The following is a 12866-nucleotide window of genomic DNA, read 5'->3' on the forward strand; positions in this document are numbered from 1 at the left end:
GTGATTCCACTACCAGCTAAGTGTCTAGGAATTCTATAAACAGAGGGTTCAATTACCTTGCTTTGTGGTTGAAAAAATGGGAGCAGCTTTACCAAAAAAATGAGTAAGTTTAAATTAGCATGGTATGGAAAACTGAAATATTTTCATCTGCTTTGCTAAGTCAACAGATCACAACAAACCTTAGAGTTTGGTAATAAATGTAAACAGAGAAGCTTCCTTCAAGTTGGAGCTTAAATTTTGACTTCACATTACCACTAATTCTACCAGTGTTTTCACTGAAAGAGGTCATCTCATTCACAGGTTATCTCATTCAGAACTGTCTTGAAAGTTGTGATCATCAAAAACATTCATGAGTCTGGAATAAATCTTCCTAAAAGGAAAAAAGACTCTAAACTACAGTACTGGAATTTGCTTAGGATAGAGAAAGTTATAGCAGACTTCTTAGAGAGTTAAGATGTAACTTCCCGTTAGTACTCTTTCCAACAGTAACGAATTATTAAATACACAAGACTTAGTATTTGCAATGTAGTTGTAAAAAAAAAATCTTTTACTTAAGTCTTGGTTCTACTGGTGACACATCTGCTGAGCTTTAGAACAGTATTATTATTAAAAATAAGAACTTACAGTATTGATATTTTCTACATCCACAAACACCAACATATTGTCCCCTCTGCCTTCTTCATCTTCAAGTGCATTACTTCTGCAGACAGTAGCTCGAATATGCAAAGACCGGCTAGTACAAATAACTGCAGTGTGCCTTAATACTCTGTGACTAAGAAGGAAGGGGAGGGGGGAAAGAAAAAAAGACAATCTGAACAACCAGGACTGCTGTCCAGAACCTTCATCAAGAAGTTTAGCTTTTATGTTTGTCACCGATATTAAGGCCATTAGTCAATTTATTCCTTTCAACCACCAAAGAGACTTTTCTTTTTAGCTTCCTATCAAAACTGTGCTATTTTTAACAATCATGCTGCACAGGTAGGTGCTGTTCAAACATGCCATCTCCTAGCCAGTTTGAAATACTGGAGAAAAAGGTTCACATGTTACCAATTCAAACAAGACATCAGGAATATTTCAGATGTCGGACAACTGGCACAGTAAAGCAAACAGGCATGTAATTAGCATAGGGATATCATTAAGCTATTAATGTCACCACATGCTTTGGAAAAGAGGATTTTTGAGTGAGTAAATAAACCATAAAAGGCCCACTAATTAGTCACATCTGCATAAACATTTACTAAACAGCATTTAGACAGAAGACCACTGCATTCAGATTCCCCTGAACTGGAATCTTAGAAGTTTACTTTCAGAACCATCACTTCTCTGCCTTTTTCCAGACACTCTCAACCTTCAGGCCAGCAAGTCCTGTATGAAAGTTATTTTCCTGTTTTTCTAAGGATGAGTAAGCTTCCCTTCTTGGACACCATCAAAACACATGAGCTCTTCTCCTGTAGAAGCTTTGTGTTACCATAACTTCCACTTGGAAACATTAGAGGCATGTGAAAATTTGATACATGTTACCAACATGTTGAAACATCATGTAATACTTCTTTTAGGAGGGGAAATCAGGGGTTTCCTAAACTCTACTTCACATAATGTTACAATCTACAAAATAAGCTTAATAGTTTTGCAGTTTATCTTCACACAGATATATAGATGGTTGTATAGCTTTCAAGTGGCACAAATATTGTTTTTTTTAACTTTAAAAGCCATGCTCAATCTACCAAGAGTACTGTTAAACAAGATCACATCACTGAAGTTCCCCTGACAACTTCAATACAGTAGGGAGCAAATATATTCCCCAAACAACAATCTTCCATCCCTAAAACACCTCAATTTCTAAATACTATGAACTCAGAGGAGACAGAAGTTCTATTCTTAAAAAAAAAGGAAGAAAAAATAACTACATTGTAGGGGGACAAGTTTCCTATTCCTTCAGACTAGCTTAAAGCCACATGAAAAGTTAATTTTGGCATTTCAGAAGCTACAAAAAATCTAAACAAAGGGTGCATTTACACAACTTTTAGTTTGATTTCAAGAATATGCTGCTGATCCACTCTTGATCATCTTCAACTTACTCTTACTCTGCTTTGGTTTACATTATAGATCAGTCTCACAGCACATGAACTTTGTTTCTTTCTCAGAACTAACCTGGAAAACAAGCTCCAGCCCCAAGCAGACTTTCAGTCCTTGTGACTAGAGCTCATCTGAAGTAGTTTTGCTCCCCACCATCATCCTGAACATGTATACTACAGAGACCAGGTGTGCTGGTTTTGACTGCAATAGAGTTAATTTTCTTCGCAGTAGCTGGTGAGGGGCTATGTTTTGTATTTGTGCTGGAAACACAGAGATGTTTTAGTTACTGCTGAGCAGTGCTTACACAGTGTCAAGTGCTTTTCTGCTTCTCACACCACCCCACAGCAAGGAGGCTGGGGGTGCAGAAGGAGTTGGGAGGAGATACAGCCGGGACAGCTGAACCCAACTGACCAAAGGGATATTCCAAACCATATGATGTCATGATCAGCAATAAAACTAGGGGGAAGAACAATGAAGTGGGGACATTCGGAGTGATGGCACTTGTCTTCCCAAGTAACCATTATACATGATGGAGCGAGCCCTGCTTTCCTGGACATGCCTGCCAACGCGAAGTGAAATTCCTTGTTTGCTTTGCTTGTACAGGCGGCTTTTGCTTTACCTATTAAACTGTCTTAATCCCAACCCACTAGTTTTCTCAATTTTACTCTTCCAATTCTCTCCCCCACCACACTGTGGGGGAGTGAAGGGACAGCTGTGAGGTGCTTAGTTGCTGGCTCGTCCAGCAGGTCCCCAGCCCTGATTGCAGATCCACTCCTAGTCTGTGCTGATTCTTAAGGTGGGCAGAGACACAAATCCAGACTCCCTCAGCTCTAGTTATGAGCTCTAATAGCTATAAGGTAGCAATATAAGAACAGTATTTGCAGAAGCAAACGAGGGGTAAAAAGAGACAGTCTTATTTTCTGAGTTTGGCTGTTTGCTAGATTGATACACTAAGGCTTCCTGAAGGCTGACCTCTTCACTTTCTGAACAAAGGCCTATTTACCCCAGAATCTTTGAAGAGCAAGTTTCTCAAAAAAAGTCACCTCCTGAGCCTTCTTAGCCTTGGACACAGGTGGGACTTGGGAATAAGTATCATACAAGTCAACTTGCTACCTTCCAAGTAAAGTTCAAAGAACGCACTATTTGTTAGCCTGTGGTGTCAAACTTGATGGTTTGGTCCATCAAGTGGACCAAAAGGGTCCAAGATGGACCAAAATGGTCCAAAAAGGAACTATACCATAGCATGCAAGTCAAACTTGGTATTTAACCCCTCCAAAGAGAACAACTTTCATCATAATAAAATTACTAACCACATTTTAACTAAGAACACAATCTTTTGTTCAAGTAGACAAGATTTTGGTTTATGACAAGCAGAAACAAATTAAGTCACGATTTTTTCCCCCCTATGCTTCAGATGTGCTTCCAGAGAAACTAAATACAGAGTTTGTATTAACAACATTCCATTAACCCTCCTTCTATTAAGTGATTTTAATTGCCCCTTTGATAGAAGCAGTGTATGCTATACAATTTCATATGAAAATTAGATCACAGTAGAAAAATTATCACTTAGAACAGCAAATAACAGGCCACTTATATCATCACAGCAATCAAGAGAAACTCAGTAAGACTTACACTTATGCTTACAATGCTTATAATGTGTCTAATGACAGAAGAAAGTACCTAAAAACTTACCACATTTTTGAGTGTCTTTTAATACTTTCATAGTAAAACAGAAAGTTAATTTCATGAACACCTTCTTCATCTGGTCCCCGTAACCACATTGGCAGCTGTACTGAAGCCCCAGGAAGAAGAACAGCATCAGGAAGTGGGACATGGATTACTTCAGGCTGACCTCCTGTGCCAACCCCAAAGTCTACAGACGAAGCTGAAGATAGCAGTGCTGTACGCACAGAGGTAGGATCTGTCACAACAGTCTTGTAAGCACTACAGTTTTCAGAAGCTGAAGGACTTAGTGGCGTTAGAACAGAAGTATTTCCACCAAAAGTAAAAAATTCTGGATGCTTGGACACAACCTTCAGTGCAGTAAGAGGACACTTGCTTACGTTCACAAATTCTACATATGCTTTCCGGATTTCTCCACAGAGAAGCCCTGTAGGAAAATTTATAAAGAACACCTGTATGGGAGAGAACAGGAGAAAAGAAAAACCTGAACATTGAGCCAAGTTACAAACGCGCATGAAAACCACCAACAGCTTATTTAAACTGTATTGCTCTTTACAGTTTCCTGAAGAGGGGAAGTGGAAAGGGAGGTGCTGATCTCTTCTCCCTGGTAGAGATAGTGGGAGTGATAGGACTGTGGGAATGGTTCAAAGCTGTGTCAGGGAAAGTTCAGACTGGACACTAGGAAACATTTCTTTACAGACAGGGTGGTCAAACACTGGAACAGGCTTCCTAGAGAGATGGTCATTGCCCCAAGCCTGTCAGTGTTTAAGAGGCATTTGGACAATGCCCTTAACATGTTTTAACTTTTGGTCAGCCGTGAATTGTTCAAGCAGTTGGACCAGTGATCACTGTTGGTCCCTTCCAATTGAAATAGTCTATTCAATAGAGTGTTGTCATTAACCAGGTAGTCATACCATTTTAATAGCCCTAGTAAGGAAAACCACTGTGTTTTAATTAGCCAACTTGGAACTATTCTAGATGAATGGCAAGCAAACAGAAAAAAGCTTCTTTGCCTGTTCCCCCTCACCTTAAAATCTGGCTGCAAAAGCTGCTGACAACTGAAATTCTAAAGGGAATATAACAATTTCAGAATGATATTAATTTGAACCTTCAAGTTTCACTTGAAAAAAAGCCACACAAGTTTGCAATTGACAGATCAGAAATTAACTGGAAAGATTCAGGCATTAACACAGTCTAAAGACTTTTTTTTTAGAATTACATTTACAAGCTCTGGATTCGGCTATTTGCTCAAAACTGCCAATAGAAAGTAGCTACATACCTCCAACAAAGGCATTTCGTCTGTAATAATGGGATCTAAACGTCGATCAGGTCCATATTTAATAGATGTTTTTTCCTCTTTTGTGTTATTAAGTCGAGGCCCTTGGATTTCTAAATCTTGTCGTCCTCTTACAGATAATCCATTGGAGACAAACTTTCCTGAAACAATTTTTTAGAAGTTTGATTTTTTTTTTTTAAAAAGTAATTCCTAACTTTTTTCTGAGAAGTGATCCAAAGCTCCCTACCCAATCTCAAAAATCATTGGGCACATCCAGTGTTCACCAATTAAGCAGCATCACCGACAAAGAACTACTCAAAGCTTACTGTCACACAACACATCGCTATCATGAGTTCAGAGAGCCAGTTATCCATGTTGTGGACTTACTCTGACCCTTAATAGTTTGACAAACGGCAGGGGTGGGGGGCGAGGTGCGCACATAGAGCATGAAGGTGATGCATTTATTTTCTTTCTCAATTTCTGCCAAGCTGGAAAAGTCACCCAAAAGATTTTTATTTTCTTCAAAGACAAGTCACCACCCTCCAAATGTTTTTTATTCCAAAGGTTTCTAGTTCATAGATAGCTAAGCACGCTTATTTCTTATAGACACTTTCAAACATGTGCTTTAATCCCCACTTCCTCCAACAACTAAGTTTTCCCTGTGAGTGACAGTTTCAGATGAATGACTCAAACCAGATCAAGTAACATGCAATTAATAAGCTATTTATATGTTGACATAAAGGAAAGAGAACCAAAATAAAATTTTTTTAGCATCTTGACTTTATCAGACAAATTTAAATTTGGGAATCTATGCAAAGAACTACAGTGCAACATTTAGACAAAAGTTGCAAGCTAACAAAGCAAAAAAACCCAGAAAAGTGAATAGCAAAAGAGTCAGTGAAAGTTGTTACAGATTCAACATGGCATAGATGGAATATTTAAAGTCTGGGGTTTTTTAATGGTTTCAGAATTTCCACTAATTTAAAAAGATGAGTAAGCATGGGTTTGGCAGAGGTTACTTCCTTTCTCATGGGATTCCTACAAGAGCCTATTCATTTTTCTCCTGTTCCAGTTGTTTCCCTTGTTTCTACATCCTTACCTGGAGGAAGGGTTTCCACCATGATAGTCAAACGTTAAACACTAGAATTTAGTTCTACCCAGCGAAGCCACGGCTCCCCCTTCCCAAGACACACAAGATAATATTACACTTACCTGTCTGTAATCCAATAGAAGGATCTATCCCATCTAATGTCACAGCACCCTGAACAGTGCCAAGATTATAAACGACTCCCAGAATATGTAGCTCCCCTGTTTGATGGGGAAAGAGCTTTAGTCTTGCCTGTGGAGATATGTTAAATTTTTGTTGTTGTTGCTACTAGAAAGAAGTATTATTACATTTAAATGTCAAATTGCTAAAGACACTCACAGCTACATTTACTTTATAGTCATGTCAGATGTAACTGCATACAATAACTACAGGTCATTTACTGGATTCAAAATGTCATATACACAGAATTTACAAAATCAGTCCACAGCTGACAGATGCTCATTACATTAGGAAATAATCCTCAATTGTAACAAAAACTGACTTTACCAGATGAAGAATCACAGAACAGTTGAATTTGGAAAAGACCTCTGAAAGTTGTCTTGTCCAACTTGCCTGCTCAAGCAGGGCCACATAGAGCCAGCCGTACAGGACCATGTCCAAATGGCTTTTAGTATCTCCAAGGATGGAGACTCCACAATCTCTCTGGACAGCCTGTGCTCAAGCGCTCTGTAACCATCCCAGTAAAAAAACAAACCAAAAAGCATTTCCTGATGTTCAGATGGAGCCTATGTTTCAGTTTGTGCCCACTGCCTCTTGTCCTATCACAGTCTCCCTTCATATATTTATACACACTCATGAGATCCAGAAGTTCCAGTACTTCATATATCAGTAATGTCTTCTGCAAGTTTAGCGTTAAGGTCAGATCATAACAAGTCTGAACTCCACCCTTAAGTTCAACACTGAAAAGACTATTTTTAAAACAAAGTATAGTACTTACCACTTTTGTCTCCTCACTATTAATGAGAAATTCCGCTATTGCTTCAGTTCCTATCATATCATTATCACATGTTCCCTGAAAAGAAGAAACAGCTTTTCAGATACTATTACCTCTTGGAAAGAAAAGTGCCATAAATATTACTTCCCACACCTTTCCTGAAGCGTAAAGGAAAAAGCATACAAATTTTAAACTGCAGACAGTTAGGACCAGCAGGTACTGTATGCCCAGTTTCTCAGGCATTCTGAATTAAAGAAGCAGCTAGAGTGCTCAGCAAACATTTACGTAAGAGAGAAATTTAAGATTTATCACTGTAAAGTGGAACTATTCCCAATCAATTTCACTGATACTCACAGAAGCATTTATCATATCATTAAAGTAGCAGTTCAGACCAGAAGGAAAAGTGTATGGTAATCCTTAAGACTTAGTTATATGAAGCCATGTTTATAACTCTGGCAAACACCTACAGCACCTTTAGAAATCACTAAGTTCCAAATGCTCTTGGCCAGGAAACCAGATTATTAAGGAATTTACTATAATATTCAGTATTAGAACATATTAAAAATTTAAAAACATGAACACAAGAACAGTCCTTCAGAGGAAAGTTTTGACATTACTAGTTGAAGTGTTTAATTAAACAGAAGTATTCAAATCATTAATTTTCAATAAATTTTCATTTTTCTTCTAATTGAGATATGAAGATGTTCCTATATCATACCAGCACAGCTTTTCAGAACACACATTTCACTATATACAATAGCTCCAGTGAGAAAAAGGTATTTGACAATATACCTATTGACACTGCAAGTCATTTCTGCTGGTCAAGGCCAGTGAGACTCAAAACAGATGTACTTCACATACAATGAAATGTTGGAGGTATTTTGCTTTGCATTAAGCTTTACAATACTCATTACAGTAATGTTTGTTAACTTGGCCGTGTGCCCTATGGATCTGGAAAATCTAAACAATGCATAAGGAAATTCAGTAGCTACTATTTTTCTTTTTTTCAATTTACACTTAAACCAACTGTTTTCACACTACAAAATTTTGAAGACTTTATATATACTCTGTAACTGTAGCTATTTGGTTTGGGTTGAAAAAGGATCAAGCTTTCCTTACCAGCTCTTTTGTTTCTCCATCATGCTTTGCATTGAAGTCTTTAGGTTGAAACTTCCACAGCAATGAAAGGTCAGTCAAAAGAAGTGGAACTTTCAGAGGATTTCGGAAGGACACTTCTACAGTTATTGGTTCTATTAAAAAAAGTTCAAGAAAACAATGACAACAGGCTATCCCCACCACAATCTGAAGTTTCACCTAACTCAAAGCACAAAAATGTTGGTTTAAATCTACAACAACACAGGAAATATTGGACATATTTCTCTAACTCACTTTATTTCTGAAATGTATAAATCTTAATTTTACCTTCTATTACAGCAAGTGGAAATCTGGAGTTATCCGAGTAGCGATTTAAACAGAACTGTGTTGGTTGAAAGTTTGAAGGGATTATTCCTTTATTTATCACAGAAACAACCTGTTCCTCAAGTTCCTTCCACTGTTGTGATGATTCCGAGTCATACTCCTGATCCAGACTTACATGCGTAGCTGCCTGCTTTTCACCTAGTATGAGTAAAGCAATCTTAGAAGATGAGAAGTGGCACACAACAGTTGCAACAGAGGGCTGCACCAGCAATTTGGTAAGTATTGTTAAAAAATTTAAGTTCTCAGTCACTGTCATTTTTATGTTACAATTGATTTAAGGCAGTGAATTGCAAGACATTTTCAAATACACACATGGAAGACAACATTGAGGATAAGTATACTTCTATTTGCCAATTGTGGAATTCCAAGATTTTAGCATGCTACATGATATACTCGGCTTACAAATTATTTTTACTTTAATGACAGACTACAGTCCCACAGTACAGCCCTGGTTCACACATGAATTTCCACCTAGCTTACTCTACAATCAGGAATCAGTGTTTTAAACATTTCATCCAAGAGGAAGTTAACTGTAAAGCTAATTTCGAGTATTGGCACTAGCGTCTACCATTTGCTAAAGCATTAATAATCCCTTTCATGAAGCTCATTACAGACTTACACTGAAGCTTTCCAGCTATGAAAAATAGTGGAAGTCAGAACATCTGCATCTGCAGACTTCATATTTACACAGGAAGTTTGAAAACATCTAGTGAGTAAATACTAAGCTTAAGCTTTTCTTTTGAAATCTTAACAAGTGACCATGTTACATTAGTTTTACATAATGATAAATTTTTTAAAATTACACCAACTCTTGCATATATTTTGGTTCCATAAATAAGGAACTTCAATCTTTTTACATAAAGTTTTCTAACCTTCTGCTGGTCTTCGATCATGCCCAAAGAAAACACGGGTTGCTGAGCTGTTAATATATGGTAAAGGAAGCTGTGGTAAGGGACCATCAGGTGATAGCTGGGTTACATTCTGGAGCAAAGGAGGAAAACAGTGTCATACCATTATGCAAATACATGATATCCATGCTGTACATTACCAATGATTGAATGGTAAGGAAGCCAAGTTATAAGCACTCAATGTCTGAACAGGTAGTATTTTTAAGGCAGAATGAATCATCTCAATTAACTGTTTTGATAAGTTTCTTCTGCTTTCACAGTCTGAAGTAGTATTTTTTCTTCAGTAAGAGTTTAAAGTTCATGAAAGCATTATGGAAAAAGGAGAATAATGATTTTAATCCAGCACTCTAATTGCTATTACAACTGCATGGCTGTTACAAGCTTTATTTGATGCAAAGCTTGACTCGAACTCACAAGGTGATAAACTATGTTTACTACATCACCACCATTACACAAGACCCTCACCACAGCTGAGCTGTGGACTCAAACACCAGTTTACCATAACTTCGCAAACACCACAGAAATTCTGTTTACAAGCTTTAAAACACAGTAACTAACTACACATCTGCAAGTTGTGTGGTGGTATCAGCACTAAACACCCCACAATGTACATGGTTTACTACAATCCAGAATCACTCACGAACTTACAGCCAACTCAATGAGTCACTTGAACTATAAAAACCCATATTAAACAGTAAGTTTCACTACAACATGAATGGAAAGTATTTTATAGTACCAAGAAAAGGTGACAGAGCTACCTAGTCTTTATTAAACATTTATTATCGAAAGCCTTAAAAAAAAATCTTTATAATTTCATCAAACCAAAAAAGATCCACTTCCTCTAAAAGAAACTGATCACTAGCTGCAATTCAGCCATGACCCTCAAAAGGAAGAGCTCATTTAACTGTAATAAAAACATGAAGTCACACTAACACCCATCAGTGGGAGTACACTTAATACACACACAAGATGCAGTATATTTGGTTTACTGAAGTTTAAATAAAAAAATTAACCCATCAACTAAATAAAAAAACAACCCTGGAACAAAGCAGGTATGACAGAATCATTTAATGACTTAATAGAAAATTACCAATTACTCAAGGAATGAAGACAATGAAAAATCATTTACCTTATAAACATAAAGATACTCTCTTAAAAAAGCTCCTTGCTGAGCTGGAGGTTGTTTACTATCATTGATCAAAATATGCCTGAAGGCAGACACAGCATTGTCAAGCTGACGAAGTGTAAAGGACTGACGACCAATAGTGAAGTTAATATGGTCTTCTGCAAGAGACCAGCCTTTCCCTTTGTAAACCTGCATGGCTTGACAGTAGCAACGTAAGGCATGTTTTTTCTGAAAGGAAAAAAAAGTTCATTTCTCAAATAATCCCATTAACCACTCATTGTAATTGTAATATAAGGAAGATTGAACAGGAAGTCACAAAAGTTACTGATGTTTTTACCATCACCCCCCACTATGCTAAGTGTAACGTTTGCAGAACTACACCTCATAGCATCTGGTCAACATTAAACTAGGCACAGAAGTGTTGGTTCCTACAGTACAGAGCCTAGCCTGCAGATTAAGTTCATGTTTTCAAAGACCAGTGTAACAGTAGTAAGTTAAAAAAGCAGATAACACCAGAAGACTACTTCTAAAATGGTGTTCTGTGTTGCTTTAGGACTGACTGCTAAAGTCTAGCTAGTACTGCCAAGTCTCAGGACATAAACCAGATTTAACACATTTTATTTCAGCTCTGTAGCTGAACTTTCAGTGTGACACCCCCAGTCAATTGTTCTTCAGTGGACACACTTGGGACAAAATCCTTGCCAAGCAAGCCAACAGAACACAGCCCTACAGTACATACAAGACAAAATTACCAATCGCATCAGCCATTGGGAGATAGATGCTCTGCTCCCAATCAGCTCCAGTTCCTTTCCTGTACATACATCAGGACCTGGGCATTCAGTCCCAAGTCTAGGTATTGAACATCTGCATAGGTATTCACTGTACAGGCAAGTCTCAGCTTCTAAAAAAAGGGAACAGCATTCCCTTATTTACAGCAGTAATGGGAAAAATCTAAGATATGTTCAAATTGGTGTGGTGACGACAGCAGATTACAAGCAGCAAATCTTTAACAACAGCAGATATTACTGACACTTTAAAATACAGTATTACAGTATGCAGCTGAGCAGCCTGGCTGACTTCTCTTCGATAGCATTTAACACTTTTGTGCCTCTAAGGATATGGAAAAAAAAATAACCTACATTTACTGTAATACTAAAAAAGCAGAAACCAGAATCCCTACAAGAATTAGACACAAACAACAAGAGAGCGAGCTGTTACATAAAGACAAAGTCAAAGCGTTACAAAATGCATGCTCTCTTCCAGGCAAAGGAGTGAGATATAATAAATAAAAAAACTTCAATCAATATCTCTCTGTCAGTACTGTATTGTCATAACAATAGACAGGGAAACTACTGCATGAAGAAAACAAAGGAGGAGGTAGGAAATACTCCTACTATTCTTCACATCTGTGGTTTTAAATACAGAAGCCAAAAATACAACAATACTTTATTTGGTCCTTACCAGGATTCTAAAAGTAAGATTGGGTGGGGTGGAAGAAATACCCCCCAAGACCACAGGGCTCTGTTTCAAACAATTCTGATGCCTGGGTTCTCCTATATTATTGATTTGCAGTACAAATTTATTTCTATCACAGGTTTGTAACTTATCAATAAACTGAAATTGACTGTATTCAAGGACAACCCCATAACTGAACTCTGGTGGCTAACTTCAGCAGGAATCAAGCACAAGCTATCTTTAGAGAGTCCATCCTACAGATGAGGCAGTAATAAAGCAGACAAGTTATGTCCAACAAACTTCTGAGTTTATTTACCACACTTAGAGCTGCCTGCACAGGAATGTGAATGGTAGTAAAACCAATCTGATTTGTGTTGGCTTAATTACTACTTAAGTCTAAGCAGCCATAAAGAAACACTTTAGTTTGTCTTGTAGTAACTGTCCACACACCTGCACCTCCACTAAAAAGCATGTGGTTAAGGCACCAGGAAAAACAGGTATCTAAATTTTGCTATTATTCTAATAAATGAAGAGTTTAACAAATCCCTAACTCCTGCAACTCACTCTTATCTCAAGAGTAAAAAAATACTCCCTTACCCAAATAAAAAGCCTTCTATTTCAGTGTGTATAAACTTGAGACCCAGAAATGAAAACAAGTCAGTGATCTTGGGCATTATCTCAAATACAAAAAGTAGAAGACTAAACTGACCAATGCAGAAGTCATTTTCAGAACATCACAGAACTGAGTATTTCTGACTAACACAAGTGTCAAAAGCTAAGCATCTTTTTCCAGACCTAAACGACACATTTAACATGTTTTT

At 37.5% G+C, this 12866-nt stretch overlaps 1 protein-coding gene across 7 annotated transcripts in view; it reads right to left on the reverse strand.

The window, feature by feature from the left end:
• The window catches only part of TRAPPC8 (trafficking protein particle complex subunit 8), a 55570-nt gene that overhangs the window by 17966 nt on the left and 24738 nt on the right, over positions 1–12866 (reverse strand). For 4 of the 7 annotated variants that reach the window (XM_074880172.1, XM_074880180.1, XM_074880144.1 and 1 more), the window contains 9 exons: positions 10594–10818; positions 9429–9537; positions 8500–8694; positions 8197–8327; positions 7081–7155; positions 6248–6374; positions 5039–5196; positions 3769–4211; positions 625–772 (listed from right to left, as the gene is read on the reverse strand). In XM_074880172.1, the coding sequence (XP_074736273.1) occupies positions 625–772; positions 3769–4211; positions 5039–5196; positions 6248–6374; positions 7081–7155; positions 8197–8327; positions 8500–8694; positions 9429–9537; positions 10594–10818 (1611 nt within the window). Of the gene's footprint in view, positions 1–56; positions 87–624; positions 773–3768; positions 4212–5038; positions 5197–6247; positions 6375–7080; positions 7156–8196; positions 8328–8499; positions 8695–9428; positions 9538–10593; positions 10819–12866 lie in introns of all 7 variants that reach the window. The other 3 variants (XM_074880163.1, XM_074880154.1, XM_074880135.1) reach the window with 1 other exon arrangement.

This window comes from Strix uralensis, chromosome 1 (genome assembly GCF_047716275.1).
Source record: "Strix uralensis isolate ZFMK-TIS-50842 chromosome 1, bStrUra1, whole genome shotgun sequence".
Lineage (NCBI taxonomy): Eukaryota > Metazoa > Chordata > Aves > Strigiformes > Strigidae > Strix > Strix uralensis.